At 39.3% G+C, this 23,669-nt stretch overlaps 1 protein-coding gene across 1 annotated transcript; it reads left to right on the top strand.

The window, feature by feature from the left end:
* The first annotated feature begins 4,669 nt into the window (after positions 1 to 4,669).
* LOC109952270 (olfactomedin-like) lies at positions 4,670 to 17,038 on the top strand. The gene is made up of 7 exons (XM_020587257.1): positions 4,670 to 4,722; positions 8,440 to 8,502; positions 9,021 to 9,092; positions 11,956 to 12,117; positions 12,387 to 12,599; positions 12,820 to 12,952; positions 16,029 to 17,038. Exons 1-7 carry the CDS (start codon positions 4,687 to 4,689, stop codon positions 16,874 to 16,876), a joined length of 1,527 nt encoding a protein of 508 aa, XP_020442913.1. The 5' UTR covers positions 4,670 to 4,686; the 3' UTR covers positions 16,877 to 17,038.
* The last annotated feature ends 6,631 nt before the right edge of the window (positions 17,039 to 23,669 follow it).

Below are 23,669 nucleotides of genomic sequence, written 5' to 3'. Positions count from 1 at the left end.
CACAGTAGTACTGGAGACTAGGGCTATATCATCTAGACTAACTATATGGTTAGACAGCAGATTTCTAAGGTTTTCAGGCCCAAGTACAATGACTTCAGTTTTTTCAGAATTTACAAGTAAGAAATTACAAGTCATCCAGGCCTTTATGTCTTTAAGACATGCTTGAAGTTTGACCAATTGATCTGATTTATCTGCATAGCAATGGAAATTTATGCCATTTTTGAATAATATTGCCACAGGGGAGCATGTATAAAGTGAAGAGAACTGGATCTAACACAAAGCCCTGTGGAACACCGTGACTAACTTCAGTCTGTGTGGAAGATTCATCATTAGGTCAAAGGTCAAAGTGTTTATTTGTCATATGCACAGTTAGGAAACGTGTTTCCCTGTACAATGAAATTCTTACTTTGCCATCCACATGAATGCCACAAAATACAAATTAAATATAAAGTAGATAAATAAGTAACACAAAATCTAAGGCACTTTAAGCAGCAAACCAACTTAGTGCAGATCCTTTAATCCCAATAACATGTTCAAATCTCTGTAATAAGATGCTGTGATCAGTGGTGTCAAAAGCAGCACTGTGATCTAGGAAGACAAGTATGGAGACAAGTCCTTTGTCTGAGGCTAGGAGGAGATCATTGGTGAGTTTCACCAATGCAGTTTCTGTACTATGGATTCTAAATCCTGACTGAAAATCCTCAAACAAATCATTCTTGTGCAAGTGGTCATGTAACTGCTTTGCAACAGCTTTGTCAAGGATTTTTAGAAATAATAATAATAAAACTTTATTTATATAGTGCTCTCCAACTCACAGGAGCACCAGAGTGCTGTACCATAAAAACATACAAAACAAAGACTATAAAACAGATAAGGAAATACTAGGGTGCTAGACCAGAGCTAAAACACAACAATAAAACAAGTTAGGCCTCAAAAGCCTGCTTAAAGAAGTGGGTCGTTAAGGCCGAAATAAAGGGGAGATTGGATATTGGTCTATAATTAGCTAGAACATCTGGGTCAAGAGTAGGTTTTTTGAGTAGGGATTTAATTACAGCAACCTTAAAAGCTTGTGGAACATAGTCTGTTAATAGAGAGAGGTTAATCATATCTAATATGGATGTGATGATTAGTGGTAAACCATCTTTGAGCAGCCTGGTTGGGATGGGGTCTAAGAGAAATTTTGATGATTTAGATGAAGCAATTATTGAGGTCAACTAGGAGAGATCAATGGGAGAGAAGCAGTCCAAGTATAAATGAGGTCTTACAGATGTTTCTAAAGCCATTATACTTCATGATACAGTACCTCTTTGAGAGGGAATTATTTGATTAATTTCCTTTTGTCTAATTGTTGTGATTTTATTTCTAAAGAAGCTCATGAAGCCATTACTGCTGAAATCTAAGGGAATATTAAACTCAGTAGCACTGTGGCTCTTTGTCAGCCTGACTACAGTGCTGAAAATAAACCTGGGGTTGTTCTTATTTTCCTTTATCAGTAATAAATAATATGCAGTTCTGCTACTATGAAGGGCTTTTTTAATACATTATGAAATTATCTTTCCAGGTTAAGAAAAACTCTTCTGACTTAGTGGAGTTCCACCTCCTTTCCAGTTTTCGTGATGCTTGCTTTTGGGAGCTCAGCTGCGAGCTGTATCATGGGGCTAGCCTCCTCCGTTGCTTTCTTTTTCAGAGGGGCAACAGTACGCAGGGAGGCTGCAGTACTATCAACAAGATTATCGATGTGTGGTAGTAAAATTAAGGTGGCTGCCCTCCACTGTGTTGGCACATGGCACTGAAGTAAATAATGATGCAATTATTTCCTTAAATTTTGTAACAGCATTGTCAGATATACATCTACTGTAGCGGAATTTTTTCCCACATAGTGCTCTCATGTCACCTTCCAGCTGTCCGCAGAGAGAAGTAACCACATCAGCTTTCAATAAGCCACAAATCTGAGTAGATCAGTGAGCAATTTAGCCATACAGTATCATTTTAGAGAATAAATATATTGCTCACCTGACTCTATTAATGAAATACAAAAATTACTTTGCAGAGGCTCTTCTTATCACTACCAACCCTTAGGATTATCTCCTGATTAGTCAGGGTGAAATCACTGTCAAAAGTACCAGTGACATTGAAGACAGTTTGGGTGTGAGAGACTCAGAGTGAGACTTTCAAAATGAGTTATAACTATGTTTAGGTCTAGGGTTGATTAATAGGCTTGAGACAAAGATCGCTGCCACACCTCCACCTTGGCCTGTGCTTCAAGAGATGTGACTGGTAGAAGACCCCAGGGCAGACCCAGAACCCAGTCTGGGAGTCCTGCCAGAGGAGCTGTAACACATCGCTAGGGAGAGGGACGTCTGGACTACCGTACTGAACCTGCTGCCACCATGACCTGACCCCAGATACGTGGATGATAATGGATGGATCAGTTGATGTGTTGTGGGATCTGAAGCCAATCCAAGGTGACATTCGGAAAGAGGAGGGGGATACCTTGGACAGATTGCCAGTCTACCACACCGCTGACACATAGAGGCAGGCAGACATGTCCACTCACATTCACACCTACAAACAAGATTTTATTCATCTCTATGTATTAATACATCATTAGAAGCAAATGTTGCCTTCAGATTACAGTCTCAGGCTGTATTAAGCCATGACCGCTGTTAGAAGCAAGGAACTCCAGATCAGGAAGGAAAGCTGTGATTATGACTGTATGTGCCTGCGGTTTGTGGGTATAAAGAGATGCAGAGACAGTGTCTGTGTTTGAAGACGTACATTACTAATAGGATTCAGGAACAGAAAGTAGGCAGTCAGCACTGAGCACGAAAATATCCGCTGAAGAAATTCCACAATTAGTCAGAATTGTAATGTTTAATTCTGTGGTTTGTATTACACATGCAACATGCTATTTAATAACTATAGAGTTCACCTGTAGTCACAAGCCAAGTTCTTACAAGTACACACTTACTGTAAATTTTCAGTGATTAGCGCCTTGCATATTTAATAATTAATTCTCCATTACAGCAGACAGAGGGCTAAAAATTCTCACATTGGGAGAATTCAAATAATCTTTCTGGTAATCATGTCTTTCAAAAAACTTAGTTTTCCAAGAAATGAAGAAAGACAGGAGAAAACAGACACATTTGTGATCTGTGATCATCATCTAAATGCAGCTTGCTCTTAGCTCATTCAGTTGTCCCGAGACCATATTCTAAACAGCATAACTCCCTATTCACTTAATGGATTGCTTGAAACACCTTTCATTCCTACTACTGAAGACATGACACAAACTTCACCTCCTTGGATATTGCCACCATCTCTAGCTTCCTATCCTACTCATTCCATCTTCTCTCTTGTAAAGCCTCCACCCTCAAAGGATACCTCAACGGCATCAGTTCTTTCTCTAAACTCAATATCATCCCTTCGTCTCAAGTTCAATCATCTGTTCTCTTTAAAAGTCTTCAACATCTCAGTCCAGCCCAAATTCTTAAATGTCTTCCACTTATATCCGACCTGCTCTGACTACACATCAGCACCATCGGCACCAAGTATTTACCTGACTTCTTGTCTCTCACACATTCCTCCTTGCTTTCTTTGCAGTATACAAGTTGTCACAGACAGCCATTGCATTACCTGATTTGTGTGTATATGCATGTATTTATCTATGTACATATGTATTTAATCAATGGTGGAAGAAGTATTCAGATTCTTTACTTAAAAATCAGCTCCACTCAGTTACTCTTGAAGGTTGCAGGGGTCTGGAGCCAGTCCAAGCTGGCATTAGCAAAGAGGATGGGGCACCCCTCGCAGTCAGCTGAGCAAGCGGGAGAACAAAAAAAGTAAATGATCACTCCATAGTGCAACCATCATTTAGTAAGGAAGACTGCTTATCAACAAGCAGAACGCAAACTTGCAGAAATGTGATGCCTTCACCACTTTGCCCACAGTCCACTCACTGAAGTCCTCGTTTTACCTCTAAACCTTTATAAGTGCCTCTTTACACATTGTACTTGTAATGTGACTGAGGTATGAAAAGTAGAAATTTAACCAATCAAGGGCAACTGCTCTGCACATGCACCCTCTCCACCCTTGCGTTCCTGGAACTTGATTTTAGTCCTGCTTCCTTAGTTTAAAATTCCTGCACATCTGTTTAAAAAAAACTGATTGTTTAAAACAAACAAGCAAAAAAACAGTGGTGATGCCATCCGACTCACATGTTCAGGAGATTTTCATTGTTTTCAGTGTTTTGCTGAAAAATAAAATAAATACTACTGTTTTATATTTTTCACACCTACTTGAAAATGCTGTAGCTCGCAAAGCACTATTAAACAGGAATATTACAAAGTGGAAATAACCATTGCATAAAGCAGTGGTTCCCAAACTCAGGTAGATAAGTCCGGTTTGGGGCTAGGGGGTCAAAAAAATATATTTTCATTCACAAAAGAGGGTGGGGGAGTGGAGAAAGCAGGAAAGGCCTGGGAACCAATTGCATAAAAGAAGGGGGTAACTGGAAACTCCTGGTTCACCACAGTTTGTGAAACTCCAGTTTCAGAATTTCATGTGGTTTTAAGGCTCTGTCAGGAAAGGGTGTGTTTGTTGTGACTGTGTTTTAAAGAAAAGAGAAGAGAAGTGATTCCAACAGCTTCAGTACCTGACAGTCTACTACTTTCTCCAGCTTTAAACATGCTGCTGCTGTTCCTACTGCTGCTGTCATTTGGGGTGAGTTACACTTCATGACATTTTATGTGTTCAAGAGAGTTTTTATTTTTCAAGCAGGATCTGGAGATGCTGATCTCTCTTAACCCTAATTTCTACGGGGCTGGAGAGTCCACAGTGGACTTTAGTGACAACATAATGAGGAGTAGAATCTCTAGTGCTGTGGCCATTATGAGGCATAGAAAATTGAGCTTGGTCTTAAATGTTGTATGGACTGAAGTTGGCTGGTGTGTAGCTGTTTGACTTCAGATTGAGAAGATTTTATTATTTTAAATGTTTCTGTCTAGAATGAAGATCTATATATGGATAGATTGGCCTTTATAAATTATTTTATTTTGGCCAATAATAGTACAAATGCTTTTGTGATTGGTGACTTGAATGGTGATATATCAGGATATATATATAACTATATACTCCTGAGTCAACAGCTACTTCCTGCATATAGTTATTCTTAAAAAGTGATGTGTGACATTCTACATCGTGGCTTGGTTACTGTTTTAGCACTGCTGATGCCCAATGCTAGTATGCAATTTATGGAAATTTTATATGTGGCATCTGTTATACCCCAGTTCTTTTATTGGACAGATCTGAATAACAAAGGAGTCCGTCTTTCTTCATTTTAGTTCTGATTTATTTTAAACCACAAGCAAAATTACAAAACACAACCCGGGTGGCTCCTTCCTCTAGACATCCACAGGCAGGCTGCTGGAAAAAAAGAGCCCCGGAAACACAGAGCCTAATACATTTATGGAGTCAGTCCGCAGACTCCATCTCTTATATAGAGCTCCAGCTGCATGGAGCCGCTGGCCATAACAAAATAAAGAATTTCAATGTGTGTGTGTTGTCATGTGGTGCATAACTAAAACATTCATTCAGACATAATATTCTAACACAAGATTTAATACAAGATGGTGTCATGGTAACAACAATTGGTGTCATGGTAACTGTAGCTCACATTTCAGAATCAACACTGTCTTCTAACCTTGAAGCAAAACAGAGTAGAGCAAACTTTGACTCTTACTAAACTTCATTACTAACACATTAAAGTCTAATTTACTAATATCTAACACATCTAGGTTTGATCATGTTCCTTTTGTGTGTAATGTTAGTAATAAAACCAAAGTGGACTGCGCTAATCTCTCAAGTGGAAGTGTACTATGCTTCACCAAATAGATTACCTTTACCTATGAATGCCATTTTATGTCCTGATGTATAGTGTAATGATAACATCACAGGGAAGCTCTCTGTACTATGTACTGTTATTTTGTAGCAAACTATCTGCAAACACTCTGGTAGGTCTCATAACATCAAGCCAGGTTGGAAAAAACATGTCATGCAGAGGCTATGCTGGCATACAAGGCATGGATTAGGGCTGGTAAGACTAGACATGATCCTGTGTTGGACTATAAAAAACATACCAATGCAGAATATTATCTCCATTGCTCTTTAAACTTTATATACTGTAGATGATCTGTCATTGGAGTTGAGTGGATGTCATATGGGATGTATGGTGGGTAGTAAATTTATTAATAATTTAATTCATGCTGATGATCTGGTAATCTTTTCATCTAGCAGTGCTGGGCTTCGAGAATTGTTAAATGTACATTTTATGGAGTCTTGCATGAGGTAATGTATAATGCTAAGAAGAGTGTTATTTTTATTTGTAGAATGAGAGATGATATGGATCTCCAGTTTCCAGGTTTGTATTTATCTGGACAAGTTTTAAGTGTCTGTGCCAGGACTAAATCAGTTAAATGATGATGATGACATGATCAGATGATGCTGTATTTTGTATTCACATGGGAATAATTTGACAAGAAAGTTTCACAAGTGTTCTGATGTAGACAAAGTAAGACTCTTTAAAGCTTATTCCTTACAGTATCTCTGTACACTGTGCCCTTGTGGACTAATTTCAAAAAGGGTATTAAACAGAAGATTTAGACTGCATATAATGGTTGCCTATGGCTCTTGCTGAGACAGCCAAGATTTTGTAGTGCCAGTGGGTTGTTCTGCAGGATGGGAAATTGTACCTTTGATACTACAGTTAGAAATTTGAGCTATAGTTTCATTTTCTGGTTAAATGGCTTGGAAAATGATATTAATAAGATGATTGTTAATTGGGCCTGGAAAGATATCAGGTACCAGTCCACTTTTTGGGAGTTCCCATGCTGCTGTTTATTGGTGCTATAAAGTGAGTATTCATGTTCTTTTCTTTTTCTTTTTTAAATTTTTTCTTCTCCTTGTTTTATTGTTTTCTTTTTATGGACCTTGAGTCTTTTAATAAAGGTTTCACTGATTGATTTACATTTATTTTGAAAGCATAACACCATCAGTAGTGAGTTTTGACAGCAATCCAGACAATCTTCCAATTTCATGCTGTATATATTCTCCAATCACCAGATTCACTGGCTTCACAGATGGTGCAACCCATAAATATGACTATATACATGAACGTATATATATATATGGTCAGACATTAGACCAATGGGTTGCACCATCTGCTTTGCAAATTTGAAAAAGCAAAATTATCACCTTTAGAGTTAAATGTCTGTGCAAATTCTCAGTCATCCAGGTCATAGTAAACTGAAAAAATCATCAAAAAATCATCTAAGTTTTTTCACTTTAGAGTTAAAGTTAACACTTTCCTAGTGTTTTATGGGAACCACTAAAAAGTGTTAAATTAACAAAATTGAAAGTTCACATTGTTATAATGTTAGATAAAAACTCACAGATAACAAAAACAGTAAGTCAGTGTTCAAAGTTCAATCAGAGACACTTGTGGAACAAATGGTCAATATTGCACTGGTTATCAAGTAACACTTGGTGGTGACAGTTTACTCTATGTTGAGCATACTGTTGAGCATGCTACTGATATAAGCAAAATGGTCCACTGGGATTGACATTATTACAGTATATTCTCTTTATAATACTGACATGATCATCTCTCTCAAATAACTCCAACACTGAACAATATTTTACACTGACTGCATCAAAAATACTCTTTCAGCATTCAAATCAACTCTGAAATTTCAAGACTTCAATTTTTGCTGTATAGTAGAGTGAAGTCCACCACTTTACATAAGGAAACTTTGTCTCTCAGTCATGCAGGTGAAAATAGCAAATTATAAAATCAATCAATGAATACAATTAAATCAACAAATTAATTTTGAATGGCTTGTTTGTTCATCTGCGACTAGCTGAGATTTACAAATCCTAGTATACTAGTACACAAATATAGTAGCTATCTAAACTAATGTTAGTAACGCTGCCCTAGCATTAACCTCTGGCCAAGCTGACAATGAAAGCAGAACAAATAGAAACAATAGTTCATTATTATTAACAATAGTTCATTATGAAGACACTTTTTTATGTTAAGATACTAGGAAGGTTTGGGTTAGCTAGCATGAACTATGCTCAAGTTGTCAAAAAACACTCTGATATCATCAAGTAATATTAAGCCGTCCCTGGTAGTGGTTAGTGGTTAAGTGTAAGTCATCAGTGTGACGATTCACTGTGGCGACCCCTAAACGGGAAAAGCCAAAAGTGACTTTCTATGGTCAGGTAATATTTACTTAGTCTCTGTCTATGGATTAATGTGTGAAGTGTTTGCCTTTTATGCAGCATTTTGCATATATGGAAGTACTCAAATTTAACATAAATGATTGCCTACCAAGCCCAGTATTACTTTTTTAAATATCATATTTATATATATTTTATCAGGAGATCCCTGGTGCAACAATTAAAGAAACAGTAGGAGAGGCGAGTGGAGATGGACAGTATGAGGTGAGGTTTTAAAATTGATTCATGACTGCAATAGATTAAACCCTGAATGGAGAACTGGCAGTGATGGAGGCTGAGTTGGTTCCAGTTCAATGCCAGTTTCTCAGATCAATAAGCAGCAATGTTATATTATGTTTTGTTTGTCATAAGCCTCTTGGGTCCCTGGTCATTTCTCCGGGAAATTGTTTCAGTCACAAATTATTTGGTATTCGCATGTTTATTTCTTTTATTTATTTGATTTTTTAAAATTTCTTTGTTTCATAAGAATACCAAAGAATTTGTAATTGTTGAATTCAGTTTTCTGGCAGAAGTGGTGGCAGTATTTTTTGCCATGACTAAGTGGCAGGGACCATTTATTGCTGATGGACTCATTGATGCCTGCTACATTTATTGTATGAACTACACCAGGGCACCCCATTATCATCCTGCACATCACCTGTACATGCTAGCCTTGATGTTCAGGAGCATTGTCTTCAATGTGTATCACTGCAACCATATTATATTTTTATATTATATAATAGGACCAAGAAGAAAGCAGTATGGAGACAAGAGCAGAGGAAGATACAGGGCCAAAGATGAGGTTAAATCCAGGGGTACGTCCCATGTCTCTTATAAAATTGTTCCTACGTCCTCGGTTCTTGGTCAGCCCAGAAGTCGTTCCTGTTGACCAAGGAGATAGGACGTTCCAAGTTTTTTATACAGGCTCTGATTACCTAGGAGCAAGGACCAAAAAACGTGCTGAAGGAGCCATGACAGAGATTACACGAGACCATCCTTTGTGGAAGTTTGGTGTGAACTGCGCTCCTTTATCAGAAATCAGAAAGGGATCTTAATTATTAGACATACCCTTAGGCTACGTTCACACTGCAGGTCTTAATGCTCAGATCGAATTTTTTGACGAAATCCAATTTTTTTGTGCTGTTGTTCACACTGTCATTTAAATGTGACTGTCATCTGTCTCATGTGTGAACGGTATATGGCCCTGAGGTGACCCACATGCGCGGAAGAGGACGTGATGTCAGACGCAGCGTACTGTGTTTGCGAAAATAAAAATGGATGCGTCTTGTGATAGCATGTGCATAGCGATGTACCAGTTAATGTGCAATCAAAATAAATAATAAGAAGAAGAATAGAAGAAGGAGAGCACAAATATTGCTTATGGCGTCGCCTCCTCCAGCGCAGAATTGTGGTGTCTGTTGCATTTCAATGACATAAAAATCGCATGAAATGCGACATGGCTGTTCAGACTGAAGTCGCATTGCAAAACATCGGATATGTATCCGATTTAGGACCACATATGAAAGTGACCTGGGCCAGATTTGATCAAATCGGATTTGTGCTGTTCACACTGTCATAAGGAAATCGGATATGGGTCACATTTGGGCAAAAAAAATCGGATTTGAGCCACTTCAGCCTGCAGTGTGAACGTGGCCATAGAGAGCTGAAGTGAATCTGGAACTTCCATGTTGTGTTCTAGAGGAAAGGAAATCCCATTCAAAATGCAACTGAGATTTCTAATTCTGATAATTCAGCCTTGAAACACAGCTGTTTTCAAAAGTATGTTGTGAGTTTCATTACATTTGCTTACACTAATGATAAATTTCTTTAAAATGACATAATTTTGACATTAATATTTCAGTTTTTATCGGACTTTAATGAATACCATTTCCCAGAACCCTGAGCCCATTACACCTGAAAATTTACCAGCTCATGCTGGTCGACTGGTTGGAGAATTGAACTGAGGCTCGCGTCAAGAGATGGCTCTATTACACATGTTCATATGCTTTTTACAACCTAAAAAGTTGAGAGAGGTGAGACTAATATTAGAAACATATAGTTAATATTGTACTACTTGGACTGCGAAAGTCCAAAAAGTGTCTAGTAATTAACACTGATGTATAATATGTGCTGCAAAGCATTCACAGGAACTGTAGTTTTTTCAGTGTTAAAATCATTTATTAATTTTGTTAAAACCACAAAGCAGTCAACTTTCTGTAGTAAGTGTTATTTTGATTGGTGGCTTGTTTTAGAATATGAAAAAAAAATCCAGAGGAATGCGCTTAGTTTCACAATGACCGATGAAAAAGCGTTTAATGAAACATTCCATAGAGTCACTGAAGTCAAAGAAGCAGAGGCTAACCCAAGCGGCAACCTTTGAGGCTGAGAAATGAAGGCACTGCTGAAGTGCCAAAACCTGTAGTTCCTTGAATGGCCTTTTGAAACTGGCTCCAAAGGGACTCAATCCCTCTAGACCCATGTTAAAATGCCCAACTTTATAGCAGAAATAAACATGTTTACAGCCTGGTACAAAAAAACAGTTTTGGTCTCTATAACTAATTTCCCCTTCCATGATAACTGTATGAACTTGCCCTTTTAAATTATACTGAGACTAAAAGTTATGCATAATTAAGGGTGTGGACTCATTGAGTTACAGGCAGGAGGGTGGCTAACCACTAGCTGTCTAGAGACCTCCACTCACTCTTCACCTCTTTGCCCATATTTTGATTAGACCGAGCAGGCAGAGTGAATCACTACCAATATGGCGACAGCCAGACTAGAGCTTAAAAAACACTCTTCACAAAACCAGTGGGTGACGCCACGTTGAGTTCGTCTAGTTTGGGCTAACTGGATGTGACGACATGAATTTGGCTCTTTATAAAGCCAATAAAGCCCTTTGGAACTGAATAGTACCCCACTCCTCTCTGATTTAGTCAAGTTAAAAACTGTAGCCATTTTCTTCAAAGTTTTCTGGCAACAGACATCTGTACCATGTAGTTACCTTTTAATGGACTTATCTAATAATACACAGATGTTGTATTATAAAGCACAGATATTGATTGGGGCTGGGTGATTAATCAGATTTTATTTTAAATTCTGATTTTGGCTTCCAATGGTCATGAAAACAAAATAATCAAATTATTGTGACACGTTGCACTGATGCTCTCATTTTGTCTTGTGTTAAAATCCAGCACACCCCTTCAAGTTTTTGTGCTTGCATCAGGTGAGAAGAATAGGCTCATTCAACTGCGTGCCGCCTGGTAAGCAGATCAGAGCAAGGGGTGGTGGCAAAGATCCGCAATCAAGATGGACAGTTTAGGAGCTTTCCACCACTCACATCCTGTTAGATCTGATCCTCATTAAATAAAATGTCATCAAATCAAACTTTTCAGCTTCTACTCAGGGTCTAAACAGCTTATACTATTCTATATGTCATGTATGTGGGCTATATTTCTCCTATAAAGCAGTCATCATATGAGTTTTCTGCTGTATTTGAGCTGACCAGGCTTGATTTGCTATCTAATATTTTAGGGGATAGGGTGGGGTTTGGTTAATAGTTTTGTTTTTTAATTCTTTTTCTAAGTGCAGTCTCTTTATTATCCTTTACCAGCTGTAAATATCTTGTATAAAGCATACAATAGTGTTGTTGGAAATTATTTTATGTATGTGTGACTGCAGGATGATGGCCATGCTCAGTATGTGCTGGGGCATTTTGGGGACAATGGCTCGTGTGTGTGCAAGGTAAACTCCAACATGTGGTCGTTCCCTGCTGTGAAGTACGAGGCTGTGATGCAGCAGATTCAGTCCTGTGAAGTATCTTTGAATAACCTTGACAAACAGGTAAGTAAGATTAATCATCATTTGACATTCCTGAGTGTAGTCTGTAATTCAGACTGGGTCTGGCCTAATCCAGTCTATAATTTTACCTCTGATTTGATGGATTAAATGTATAGGCTGGTGCTGAGCCATACTGCAGTGGTTAAAGGAATTAATTTTAACATGACATTTTGACTGGATTCAACATTCAACATGAATATTATGTATAGTTTCAGAATTTTGAAGTATTCAGATTATATGAACATGGAGTTTGTGTCTGTGTTTCATTGCAGGTGAAGTTGTCCAACCAGCGTCTCCCTCATATCCAGGCTGTGATTAAGAATGTGACGGCTCGGCTGGAGCCTTACCAGTATCTACATAACAAGGGCCTGTACACGCCCTTGTCTCTGCGCCTCCTAGGCCAGGAGCTCAGCCAGCTGGAAACAGACATTAGTACCATCCACAGCCAGTTAAACAATGCCCAAACACAGAAACTCTCCAAAGAGGTACAGCAAAAGCAGCAGATACTGTAGTAATTTATAACAGCAAAGAAAAACATAAATAACAATACTATATTATGTTAGGTCATAGTGTTATGTCATCAGCCTAAAACAGAAAAGTCATAAAGCCTAACTGAAATTTTGTAATGTCAGATATTTATTACAGAATAAATATGACAATATAAAGAAACATAATTATCTGTATAAAATGTTGTGTTTGTGTTAGGTGGGTAAATTGCGTAGAGATGTAGACAGGATGAAAACATCAGACACAATTAACATGAAGACTGTCAAAGAGAAACTACGCTACCTGAGGAACAGTGCTGAGTCATGCAAGTCAATTCCCAATGACTTCCAAGGTAAGTGTGTGTGTGTGTGTGTGTGTGTGTGTGTGTGTGTGTGTGTTGTTGTACCCGGTACTTTTTACCATACTGACTCTGAGAGATGAGGCAGTCCAAGTAACTACAAAACAGTGCTGGTTTATTCAAAGGATCACAGGTAAAATTAACATTACACGCTCAGGTATCTTGTGGCAACATGGTTTAGGGTTAGGATTGTAAGATGAAAGACCCTGAACCCACCAGGCCTATACATTATATCCCTTCGGTTGGGCTAGCCCCATACTATACAGAAACGTCAACCGAGATGTCTCTGTTGCCAGCTTTGCAGCTGGCCATAGCAGTAGTCAAAACATGAAGCAAATCAACGTGTGAATGTGTGTGTCTGTTGGTTAAGTGGTGTGTAGCTAAAAACATTCTCACGACCTCTAGTAACATGTCGTGGCTTAAACATAAGAACCTATTATGGCTAAGGCTACAGTTATACACGTCATAATAATAATATTAAACACCCTGTCTGCTGACAGTCATCAACTCTTCTCTCTAGTTATCCTTGACCAGATGTACCCTGTAGAAACTCATAAGCATGACTAAGCATTTAACAGTCTAACTAGACATCCTATCTCCACTAAACATTTCTAATACATAAAGTATCTATCCAATTTCTATCTAACTAAAAATACCTAACAAGATGAAGTTAAGTGTTAGGTATTAGGTTTAGGTGTTAGGCAAGTAGTGGTTATGGTTAAGGTTAGGATAAGTCTACAGGAAATTAATTTAAGCCAATGTAAAGTCCCCACAAGGAATGAAAACACAGCATGTGTGTGTGTGTGAGAGATAACATTTCACCATTGTGAGAAAACTTAGGTTTAGGTTATGGTAAGGGGATAGGTAATGCTTTATATTGAGTTTCCTCACACCTATAAACAGATAAAGCAGTGGTCCCTAAAACAGCTTATCTCTGCAAACCTTGCTGGTGTTCATGACTGTGGTGCATGAACTGCTTTTGTCACCTGTCACACCTAAGTTTTGATCCCATAGGTGAACAGGCAACCTTCAGGTTACAAGTACACTTTTCTATCCTTTAGGCTACCACTGTTCCATATTTCACGATTCAGTTTAGCAAGACTTATTCAATTAGCACAGCATGTGAAGTATAAGGTATACAGATCTTTGATAAAGAAGAAAATGAAAGTGTAATACCCCAGTTCTTTAATTGGACAGCTCTGAATAGCGAAGGAGACCGTCTTTCTTCATTTAGTGCTGATTTATTTTAAACCACAAGTACAAATTACAAACATGACCCGGGTTCATCCCCCTTCCAGAAACACATACACTGGCTGCTGGAAAAAGGAGTCCCTGGCCACATAGAGCCTAATACATTTATAAGTTTGGGGCTAACCCCTTACCCAGATGAAGTCAGTCCGCAGACTCCATCTCTTATCTAGTACCCCACATGCTTGGAGCAGCTGTGTTTCTACCTAGTCATAACAAAATGAAGAATCTCAATGTGTGTTTATGTTGTCACATGGTGTGTAGCTAAGGCATTCATTCATTTATTCAGACATAATATTCTAACAAGATTAATACAGGAAAACTATTGGTGTCATGGTTCACTTTTCAGAATCAACATTCTGTCTGCTAACCTTGAAACAAAACAGACTAGAGCAGACTTTGAATCTTACTAAATTGCATTACTAACACATTAAGGTCTAACAATTACTAATATCTAACAAAACAATGTGCTGCTCATCAAGAAAACATGCCAGTCAAAGGTTAAGTCAAGGAAACAGGAATCAAATCAGGATACACAGACAGTAAACACTTTCTACTGGAATCAGTGCAAATTACTCTTACCAGTGATCCACTTTATAACTATGCACAAGTTGGACACATGAGGAATTTGACTCTGGTACATGAGCTCTCATTGTGTATGTACATATCCCCATGCAAGGGGCAAGTAAACAGTAAACCAGCATGAGGCTGTGTAATATAACAAAATAAGCAGCATCATACAACGCAAAATAAGCAGTATAGCCAAACAATAAACAATGCAGACAACAAAGGAATTCTCATTGAAATGAGATAAATAGGAATAAAAACAGAGTACTTACAACTAGAGACCTGTGCGAATCTGTATAATATGTACAATGTATATATACAGGTATTGCACTGAAGATTATTGTCCAGTCATACTGTTGTTGGTTAAGTGTTCATCAGAGTGATAGCCTGGGGGAAGGAACTGTCCCTGTGCCTGGTTGTCTTGGTGCACAGTGACCTGTAACGCTGTCCAGAGGGGAGGAGTTCAGACAGATTGTGTCCAGGGTGTGAGGGGTCTGCAGTGATCCTCTCCACCCTCCTTTTGACCTGTGAGGTGTACAGGTCCTCCATGGAGGGCAGGCTTGCACCAATGATTCTTTCTGAAGTCTGTTCTTGTCCTGTTTGGTTGCTGAGCCAAACCAGACAGTGATGGAGGTGCAGAGAACAGACTCGATGATTCCTCTGTAGAACTGTATCAGCAGCTCCTGGGGCAAGTCGAACTTCCTGGGCTGGCACAGGAAGTACATCCTCTGCTGTGCCTTTTTGATGATGGTCCTGATTTTGGACATCCACTTCAGGTCCTGGGAGATGGTGGAGCCCAGGAACTTCTAGGACTTTCCACCTAGTCTGTTGTTTTATCATTAAGTATTGGCTAGATACATGATTTCTTAGGGTGGCACAGCAGGACACTGGTTAGCGCTGTCACCTTACAGCAAGGAGTTTCCGGGTTTGAACCCCAGCTGACCCAATGCCTTTCTGTGCAGAGTTTGCATGTTCTCCCTGTGTCTGCAGCTTCCTTCCATAGTCCAAAGACATGCAGCTTAGGTTGACTGGTGATTCTAAATTGCCCATAGGACTGAGTATGAGTGTGTCTGTGGTTGTTTAGCTACATGTCAGCCCTGTGATAGATTGGTGACCTGTGTGTAACCCCATGTCTTGCCCAATGCCAGCTAGGATTGGCTCCAGCCCCCTGCAACATTATTCAGGAATAAACGGTATAGATAATGGATGCATGGGTGGATGTTGCTTCTTATGATGTTTGTCTCTCTGTTTCCAGGCAAGGTGAGGTACTGCCTCAAGGGCCTGATCCGCAACATCAGTGACCCTATCGTGACTAAGGTCAGCCCCTATGGTAAGAGCTATATCTCTGGTTCATGGGGCAAACAGGCCCAGATGAACAGTGAGGGGCAGAAGTCCAGCTACTGGGTTCAAGGTCTGTTCAACAATCATGCCTGGGGGAACACTGTGCGTGTATACCAAACCTATGAAGACTTCATGGCCTCAGTCAACCACAAGGACTTTACCTTTGCTCCATCCTACACTGCTGCCAGTGCCATCGAGGGTCCCAGTGCTGTCCTCTATGGTGAAGCGCTCTACTATAACTGCTACCGCTCTCCAGATATCTGCCGATATGACCTCAACACCAACATCGTCAAACGGGTGACTCTTCCAGGCACTGAAGTCGGTTTCAACAACAAGTTCCAGTATTGTTATTATGACTGCCGTCCCTATAGTGATATCGACGTGGAGGCAGATGAAACAGGACTATGGGCCCTCTATACCACTGTTGGTAACCATGGTAATCTAGTGGTGAGTCGGCTAATTTGGGACAGTGAAGCTGAGATGCTCAATGTCTCTCAGACCTGGGAGACAAGGCTATTTAAGAAGGCAGTTAGCAATGCTTTTATGGTGTGTGAGGTGCTGTATGCTACTCGATATGTAGACGAATACCATGAGGAGGTGTTCTATGCCTTTAACACAGCAACAGGCAGAGAGGACAACTCACTAGAACTCCCACTGGAGAAGGTAGCCAGAGGAGTGGCTAGTCTGAGCTACAACCCCACCAACAAGCAGATCTATATGTTCAACGATGGGTATCTGCTGGCCTACCAGGCTCGCTTCTGATCTGTTGTAATAGGGTAGTAATTGTTATTTCCATATTAGCCATGCTCACATAGCACTTGTGAACAAGAAAAAAAGTAAAGTGGTGAGAGATTCACTTTTGAGACTATTCTAAGCAACAGCCTTGCAGGCTAGTGTTATCAACTGGCTAATGAATATGCTACAGTCATATATGCAACACAGGTCTTTTAATGTTGTAACACTGGAAAAGTTGAAAAATCAATAAAAAGCAATGATCTAATAAACTCTTAGCAATAATCAGTTCCACTTTCACTGCCTCTTCATCCTTGTCATACTGTATATCAAAGGTGTGTATGTGGGTTTGAGATAAATACACAGGAAATATCAAGCACACTGTATGTAACAATGACCAACATTCATACACACATACCATGGAAAGACCATGCACTAGTTCCTCAGTGATTATTATGAACCAAATTATACGGTGTCAGTTATCCATCATTACTACTACGCACATCTCAAAGTATGTGGTTTATAATGACTATTAGCCAGCCTGTATATTTCACAAGTTTAACTTCTCCAAGTGAGGAAACATGCATGCCAAGTGTTTAGCTAGTAACACCTGCACAGTAATACAGAGTCCTTGCCTCATCATTTAGTGACCATTCCAAGCGTTAACAAGTGTGGAGTCCATATTATCATGGGAATTTTCTATCTTTGAGCAGTATCCATAGCTCATTCAGTTCAGCAGTCTCTCTCTCATCAACACCCTCTCATATCAGTCCTTGAGAATAACATATGAATGGAGCTCATGAGCCATGTTAAATACCAAATATCCTGTCACAGGCATTATTGACAGCAAGTCAAGCCTGTTGTTCCTGTACATACTGACATGCTGCCATGAATCACAGATCACCCAGTGAATAGAACTTAAGTCCAAGCCATCCTCGCCAGACTACATGCCATCTGCCACAAGTAACCTAAAACTTGAGCAAAATGATAGAAATGTGGCCTGGTGTATACAAGATTGCACCTGCAGACAACACTTCACTGCAGCGCCAATTAATGAGATAAAAGGAATGGACAGAATTGGCAGCAGTGCTATCTATTCTTATTTACTGATTAGTAACAAAACTGTTTTTGAAATTAACAACACATAGCATGTTACTTTAAGCATAATAAGTCCAAAACCTTACACTCACATATGTAACAATATGTGAAGGTCTAACCTGTCAATTGATCAAAAGCAATGCGTGTTGTTTTGTTTGTGTCTGCAGTCTGGTCTTACACATGTTGGGGGAATGTAAATCTTATTACACAGTCACATGGTGGGGACTTCTAGCTAAGCAGCATATTACTGTGGCTGAAAGTACATTAACTAGCTACCTAATTAACTAAAGCAGGGGATAAGGTTTTCTGTCACGATGAATGATTTGGACTAATTAAAATAAACAGGTCTGTAACGTGAGGTTGTCAGCTAGGTTAAGGTGTAAATTAGTTAAATAACTGTCTGTGGCTACCAGGGAATATAGGGCCAGATTCTGCATGAATTTCTGAGAGATTAGAAACTAAATATATGTGTGAATTATTACCCTCAAGGCTAGATTTGTGCCAGATATTTAACTGACCACAAATTCTGACTTCAGGTATTTATGTTTTGGTAAATGGTCTTAAACTTGTATAGCGCTTTTCAGCACACTCAAAGCGCTTTTACACTACTTGGCCATTCACCCATTCGCACTCCCAAACACACACATTCAATTACCGGTGACCTCACCGGGAGCAACTGGGGGTTCAGTGTCTTGCTCAAGGACACAAGCCGGGAATTGAACCGCTAATCCTCCGGTTAGGAAACGACCCGCTCTACCTCCTGAGGCACAGCTCCCCCCTACTCTGGACATGAAACCAAAAGCCTGATTAAAGTCCTTTTAGTTTTCTCACTGTTTACTGAAAAGACCTGGTTGATTCTGCATGTCTCCCAGTTTAACATTATCATTTATTTCACTACATTGTCCAAAAAAAAAGCTGATTACAATATAGTTTATTTCGCGACTATATTGTATTGTGTTGGGTAAAATTATTAACAAAGTTATAGTCTAGGATTGGTTCTAACATTTGATTGAATTAAGTACTTATTTAGTAGAAGATTGACACCATGTTGTTTATTTAACCTGTGTGTTCACTTTGTTTGTGTATGACTATTCTAATATACTAGAAAAGGAACAGTTAAGATTATATTTCAGAATACATAAGTTCACATGCTTGCATGTCACAGATATGTTTATGTAGTTACTTTTCACCCAATTATATGTTCACTAAAATAATGAGAAAATAAGTAGTTGCCTGAGACACTGAAAACTTTGTGTGATATTGCAGGCCCTTTGTGATTAAAAGTCTGGCACACTGAGTAACTTTCCAAGGTCTGATCATCCCACAGGCTTTCATTAGATTTGTTGCCTTTTCTTAAAAGAGCTCATTATTCCCTCTGAGCTTTGAAGCCAGGGGAGTTAGGGTTTGATAAGATACTAAGATTTACACTAAGTGTTCTGCCCTTTGTGTCAAAAGACCTTGTTTGACTCGACAGACAGATAACGTCTCCCACAGACCACAGACAACCAATGGACTTGGACACTTTACTGCTGGCCGTGGAATGACGTAAAACTATAGAAACACAAATAACATAATAAATACACAGCATCTACTGGCACGTTTACATGCGCATACAACGGCTCTTAGCATGTACAAACAGCGTCTACAATAACGTATAACTGCTTAACAGTGTGTCTTAACTTCTCCCATTGATAATCCTAGAATGTAATGATAAATGAGTATGTTTTCAACTTAAACATTGCCTTTACTTAATTTAAACATTTGCAATAGCTTTTACATACCGAAGGTGCCTTCAAAACAACTTAAATCGAGGAGAAGCGATCATCCTGTCTAAATACAGATACGCTGTATACAGAATGTGGCTCACGTTAATGATGTCGTCACTAAGAGACACAGAAGCTGCAATTACAGTCTTAGGACAGAAGGTGTCAGAATTATCCTTCGGGTCAGCTACTGTTCGTAGAGAACAGCACACTAAGGTTATAGTCAGATTTTGGCCTAGAAGAAACAGGAGCCTGGTAAAATAGCTATGTTCATACACACACACAGGCAGTGTCAGGTCTTCCTCCCTCTCTACGTAACTGTCTTTATTCATTGGAGCAGAAGGGACCTTGGGAATGGATGGATGGACCAATGGAACAGCACGAGAGGCACCAGATCAACCTACTTTTGCACATTTCAAAAACTGTATAAAAGATTGGGTTCCAGGAAGAAAGGCGTTCCTCTGTCCTGAAGGCAGATTGAACGGTTTTGCTGTTTAGGGTCAGGGCTTCAGATAGAGACAGAACCCAGAGCTCTGTAAATTGCTTTATTCGATAGTCTATTCAATTGTGATAATAAATGATTAAAAGTGATACTTGACTCCGATTATTCTTCATAAAAGAACACGCTGCATATGTCACAACTATATTGTTCTTGCTGTGCACTCTCTTCCTTCTGTTGAGCTTCCCGAGCCTCTTGCTCCACCATAAGAGTCTGGAGAACTGCATGCAGGTCTGAGATTTTTGGTTCTCTACCTTCACCCTGTTAGGGATTTTAGTCAGATAGAAATTAGATAGATACTTTATGTATTAGAAATGTTTAGTGAAGATAGGATGTCTAGTTAGACTGTTAAATGCTTAGGCATGCTTATGAGTTTCTACAGGGTACATCTGGTCAAGGGTAACTAGAGAAAAAATTTGATGACTGTCAGCAGACAGGGTGTCTAATATTATCACACGTTGATTTGCTTCATGTTTTGACTACTGCTATGGCCAGCTGCAAAGCTGGCAACAGAGACGTCTCGGTTGACGTTTCTGTGTAGTATGGGGCTAGCCCAACCGAGGTGATATAATGTATAGGCCTGGTGAGTTCAGGGTCTTTCATCTTACATCTGCCTGCGTGCAGGTTTGAGGTGCAAGATGCCTGAGCGTGTAATGTTAATTTTTGCCTGTGTTCATGGAATAAATCAGCACTGTTTTGTAGTTACTTGGACTGCCTCGTCTCTCAGAGTCAGTATGGTAAAAAGTACCGGGTACAACAACCCTCAGTGCTCTCAACTCCTCCACAAGCTGCCTTATTCATCTCTTCCTCTAGAACAGTCTGCTGGGCGAGACCATCTCTTCTGCCCGTCCTCTTGCTCCTCCACGAGACATCACTCAGTCCAAAATTAGGAGAAAACATTCAAAGGGAGAGGGAAAAAAGTATGTGTCACCTACTGGATGATCCCACCAATTGTCAGGGGCTAAACAGTAAGGCAGAAGACACAGCTTTTAAAGTACTTATACAAAACAAAATTTACTGTACACAATGGATTGTACATATTAATGCATATATAAAATGTGTAGTTTCTGCATCTTCCATCTGTGTTTTCATGTCACTCAAGAGTGGGAATGAGAAGTGCTGGGATAAATGTAAACTACAGTAATGCTCATGTTTGGATAGCTATATATCAATTGTTTCATACAGTAAATTTGATATTAATAGCAATTAATTAATAGCAGTTAATCCAAAACTAACCAATAAAACACAAGAGTAACTCAAGTTCACCAGAGGAGGATGATTTCAGTGTCTTGAAGCAGGTCCACATTCAAGGTAGCACCAGACAGCTAAATAGATACTTAAAGCATGGATACTACTACCATGGATGCACTTTCTTTTCAAGTCATTTCTTGAAACGTGGCGCCAACATGGCACCAGTTCCTATACAATCAGTATCTACCGAAATGAATCACAGTGCAGATTTTGGTGCCAAATAAATACCTGTTGGTTGAAATATTTGCTCTCTAGTGCTGTGAAACAGATGATACAGGCAACAGAAGTGTCACTGCACGTCACTTGCTAACACTATCATTACAGTTAGGATGCTTTCTATTTACCTGGACGTCGGAGACATAACAGGTGAATCAACCATGGACAGATTATCTATTTGACTAAATGCAGAAATACCACCCTAGAAATACATGTTACCCACTGGAATTAATTTCACTATTTGTGAATGTTTTGTGACTCGACCGCATATGGAATGCTACAGTGCAAAAGTGGGCAGGGCTTGTGGGTGTCTTAAATCACTCACTTCACACCTCAATTTAATGGAGAAGCAGTGTAGTTTTTTAAAGCCATAATGCTATTTTCTGACATCTAGAGTTCAGTGATTTGAATGGATGACTGTTTTTACACTTAAAAAAAAAAAAAAAAACTAATTTGGCATTGGCATCGTGTTATTTAGGGTATTTCAGTTGCAAGTAACATCAACAAATTTCTGCAACTGTGAACCATATCATGGGGGTAAACACAGCAGAGTACAATGATATTTGATACTGCTGATATACAATGGTCAGTGATTTTAGTAGAAGGATATGTATTTTCAATTATTTATCAACAAACATAACGCATCACTGGTCCAGAGAAATGTAAAGAAAAAAATTGTCAAGTACTTTAAGTTGAAAGATAATTCCCAGTTACTCTTAACCAGTGAAACTCAGAGAGACGAGGTGGTCCAAGTGGATACAAAAAACCATGCTGGTTTATTCAAAGGATCACAGGTAAAATTAACATGACATGCTCAGGTATCCTTCACCTCCAATACTGCGCGCAGCAGATGAAGAATACCCCAAACCCAACAGGCCTGTACATTATATCTGGTTTGGGCTAACCCCATTCTACACAGGCACGTCAAACCGTGGCGTCACCTGATATGCCAGCTTTACAGCTGACCGTAGCAGTAGTCAAAACATGGAGAAAATCAATGTGTGTGAGTGTTGATTAAGTGGTGTGTATCTAAGAACATACAGGACATTCAGGGACATGTCCGGACATTAAGCCTAGGAAGATATTATGATTAAGATTACGGCTGAACATATCATACAGTAGCCACTTTCTATCTAGTTATCCTTGCCCATGTACACCCTGCTAAAATCTCATGACAATGACTAAGCGTTTAAACAGTCTAACTAGACATCCTGTCTCCACTAAACATTTCTAATACAACAAGTACCTAATCAATATCTATCTGACAAAAAATACCTAACAAAGTAAATTTTAAATCTTTACTTAAGGAGAAATATCGGCGTGGTATTTTTACTGGAGTACATTTTTGTTTGTGTAATGTGTACATTCATGTTAAGTACAGTTTTTGAATACTTCATTCAGCACTGTAAAAGATCAACTTAGAGCAGTGGAATACTCAGTATGACATGAATGAAATTAGTAGAATGCAAATGTCTATTATGGTGAAATTGTAGTACAGGTAATTTCACACAGCTTCAATGCTTTTTGCCAAGCCTTTGTAAAGTAATTATCTTTATTTCTGAGCCATTATTTAAATACAGGCTTTTTATGGAAAATGTTGTCAGCATTACTCAAACAAAACCTTATAAGAGACCATGTAGGCATCAATGTAGGCATGAAGCATCTGGTCCACAGGGCTGTAATTCAGGGCATAAATGTTGGGAGCCATCTTTTTGATGAAGATGCCAATGTTGAACCTCTCTGCCCCTGTCACGGTGTCAAACGAATAGAAGATCTCCTCTGTGCCCTTGTTGACATATCGTGTGGCGTAGAGCACGCCACAAGCCATGAAGGTGTTGGTCACTGCCTGCTTGTAGACCGAGGTGTGCCAGGTTTGGCCAAGACTCAGCGGTTCACCCTCCTCCACCTTGGACAGCACCAGGTTGCCAAAGTCCTGGGTGGTGGTGTAGATCACCCATACACCAGACTCATCTGTTGCCAGGTCCATGTCAGTGAA

This window comes from Monopterus albus, unplaced genomic scaffold (assembly GCF_001952655.1).
Source record: "Monopterus albus unplaced genomic scaffold, M_albus_1.0 scaffold447.1, whole genome shotgun sequence".
Classification (NCBI taxonomy): Eukaryota; Metazoa; Chordata; class Actinopteri; order Synbranchiformes; family Synbranchidae; genus Monopterus; species Monopterus albus.
This window is presented reverse-complemented; position numbering and strand designations above follow the sequence as displayed.

Coding starts and splice junctions, on each gene's coding strand:
- LOC109952270 (XM_020587257.1), top strand. CDS start 4,687: ATGCTGCTGCTGTTCCTACTGCTGCTGTCATTTGGG. Junction 12,118..12,386: donor TGAATAACCTTGACAAACAG/GTAAGTAAGATT, acceptor GTTTCATTGCAG/GTGAAGTTGTCCAACCAGCG. Junction 12,953..16,028: donor AATTCCCAATGACTTCCAAG/GTAAGTGTGTGT, acceptor CTCTGTTTCCAG/GCAAGGTGAGGTACTGCCTC.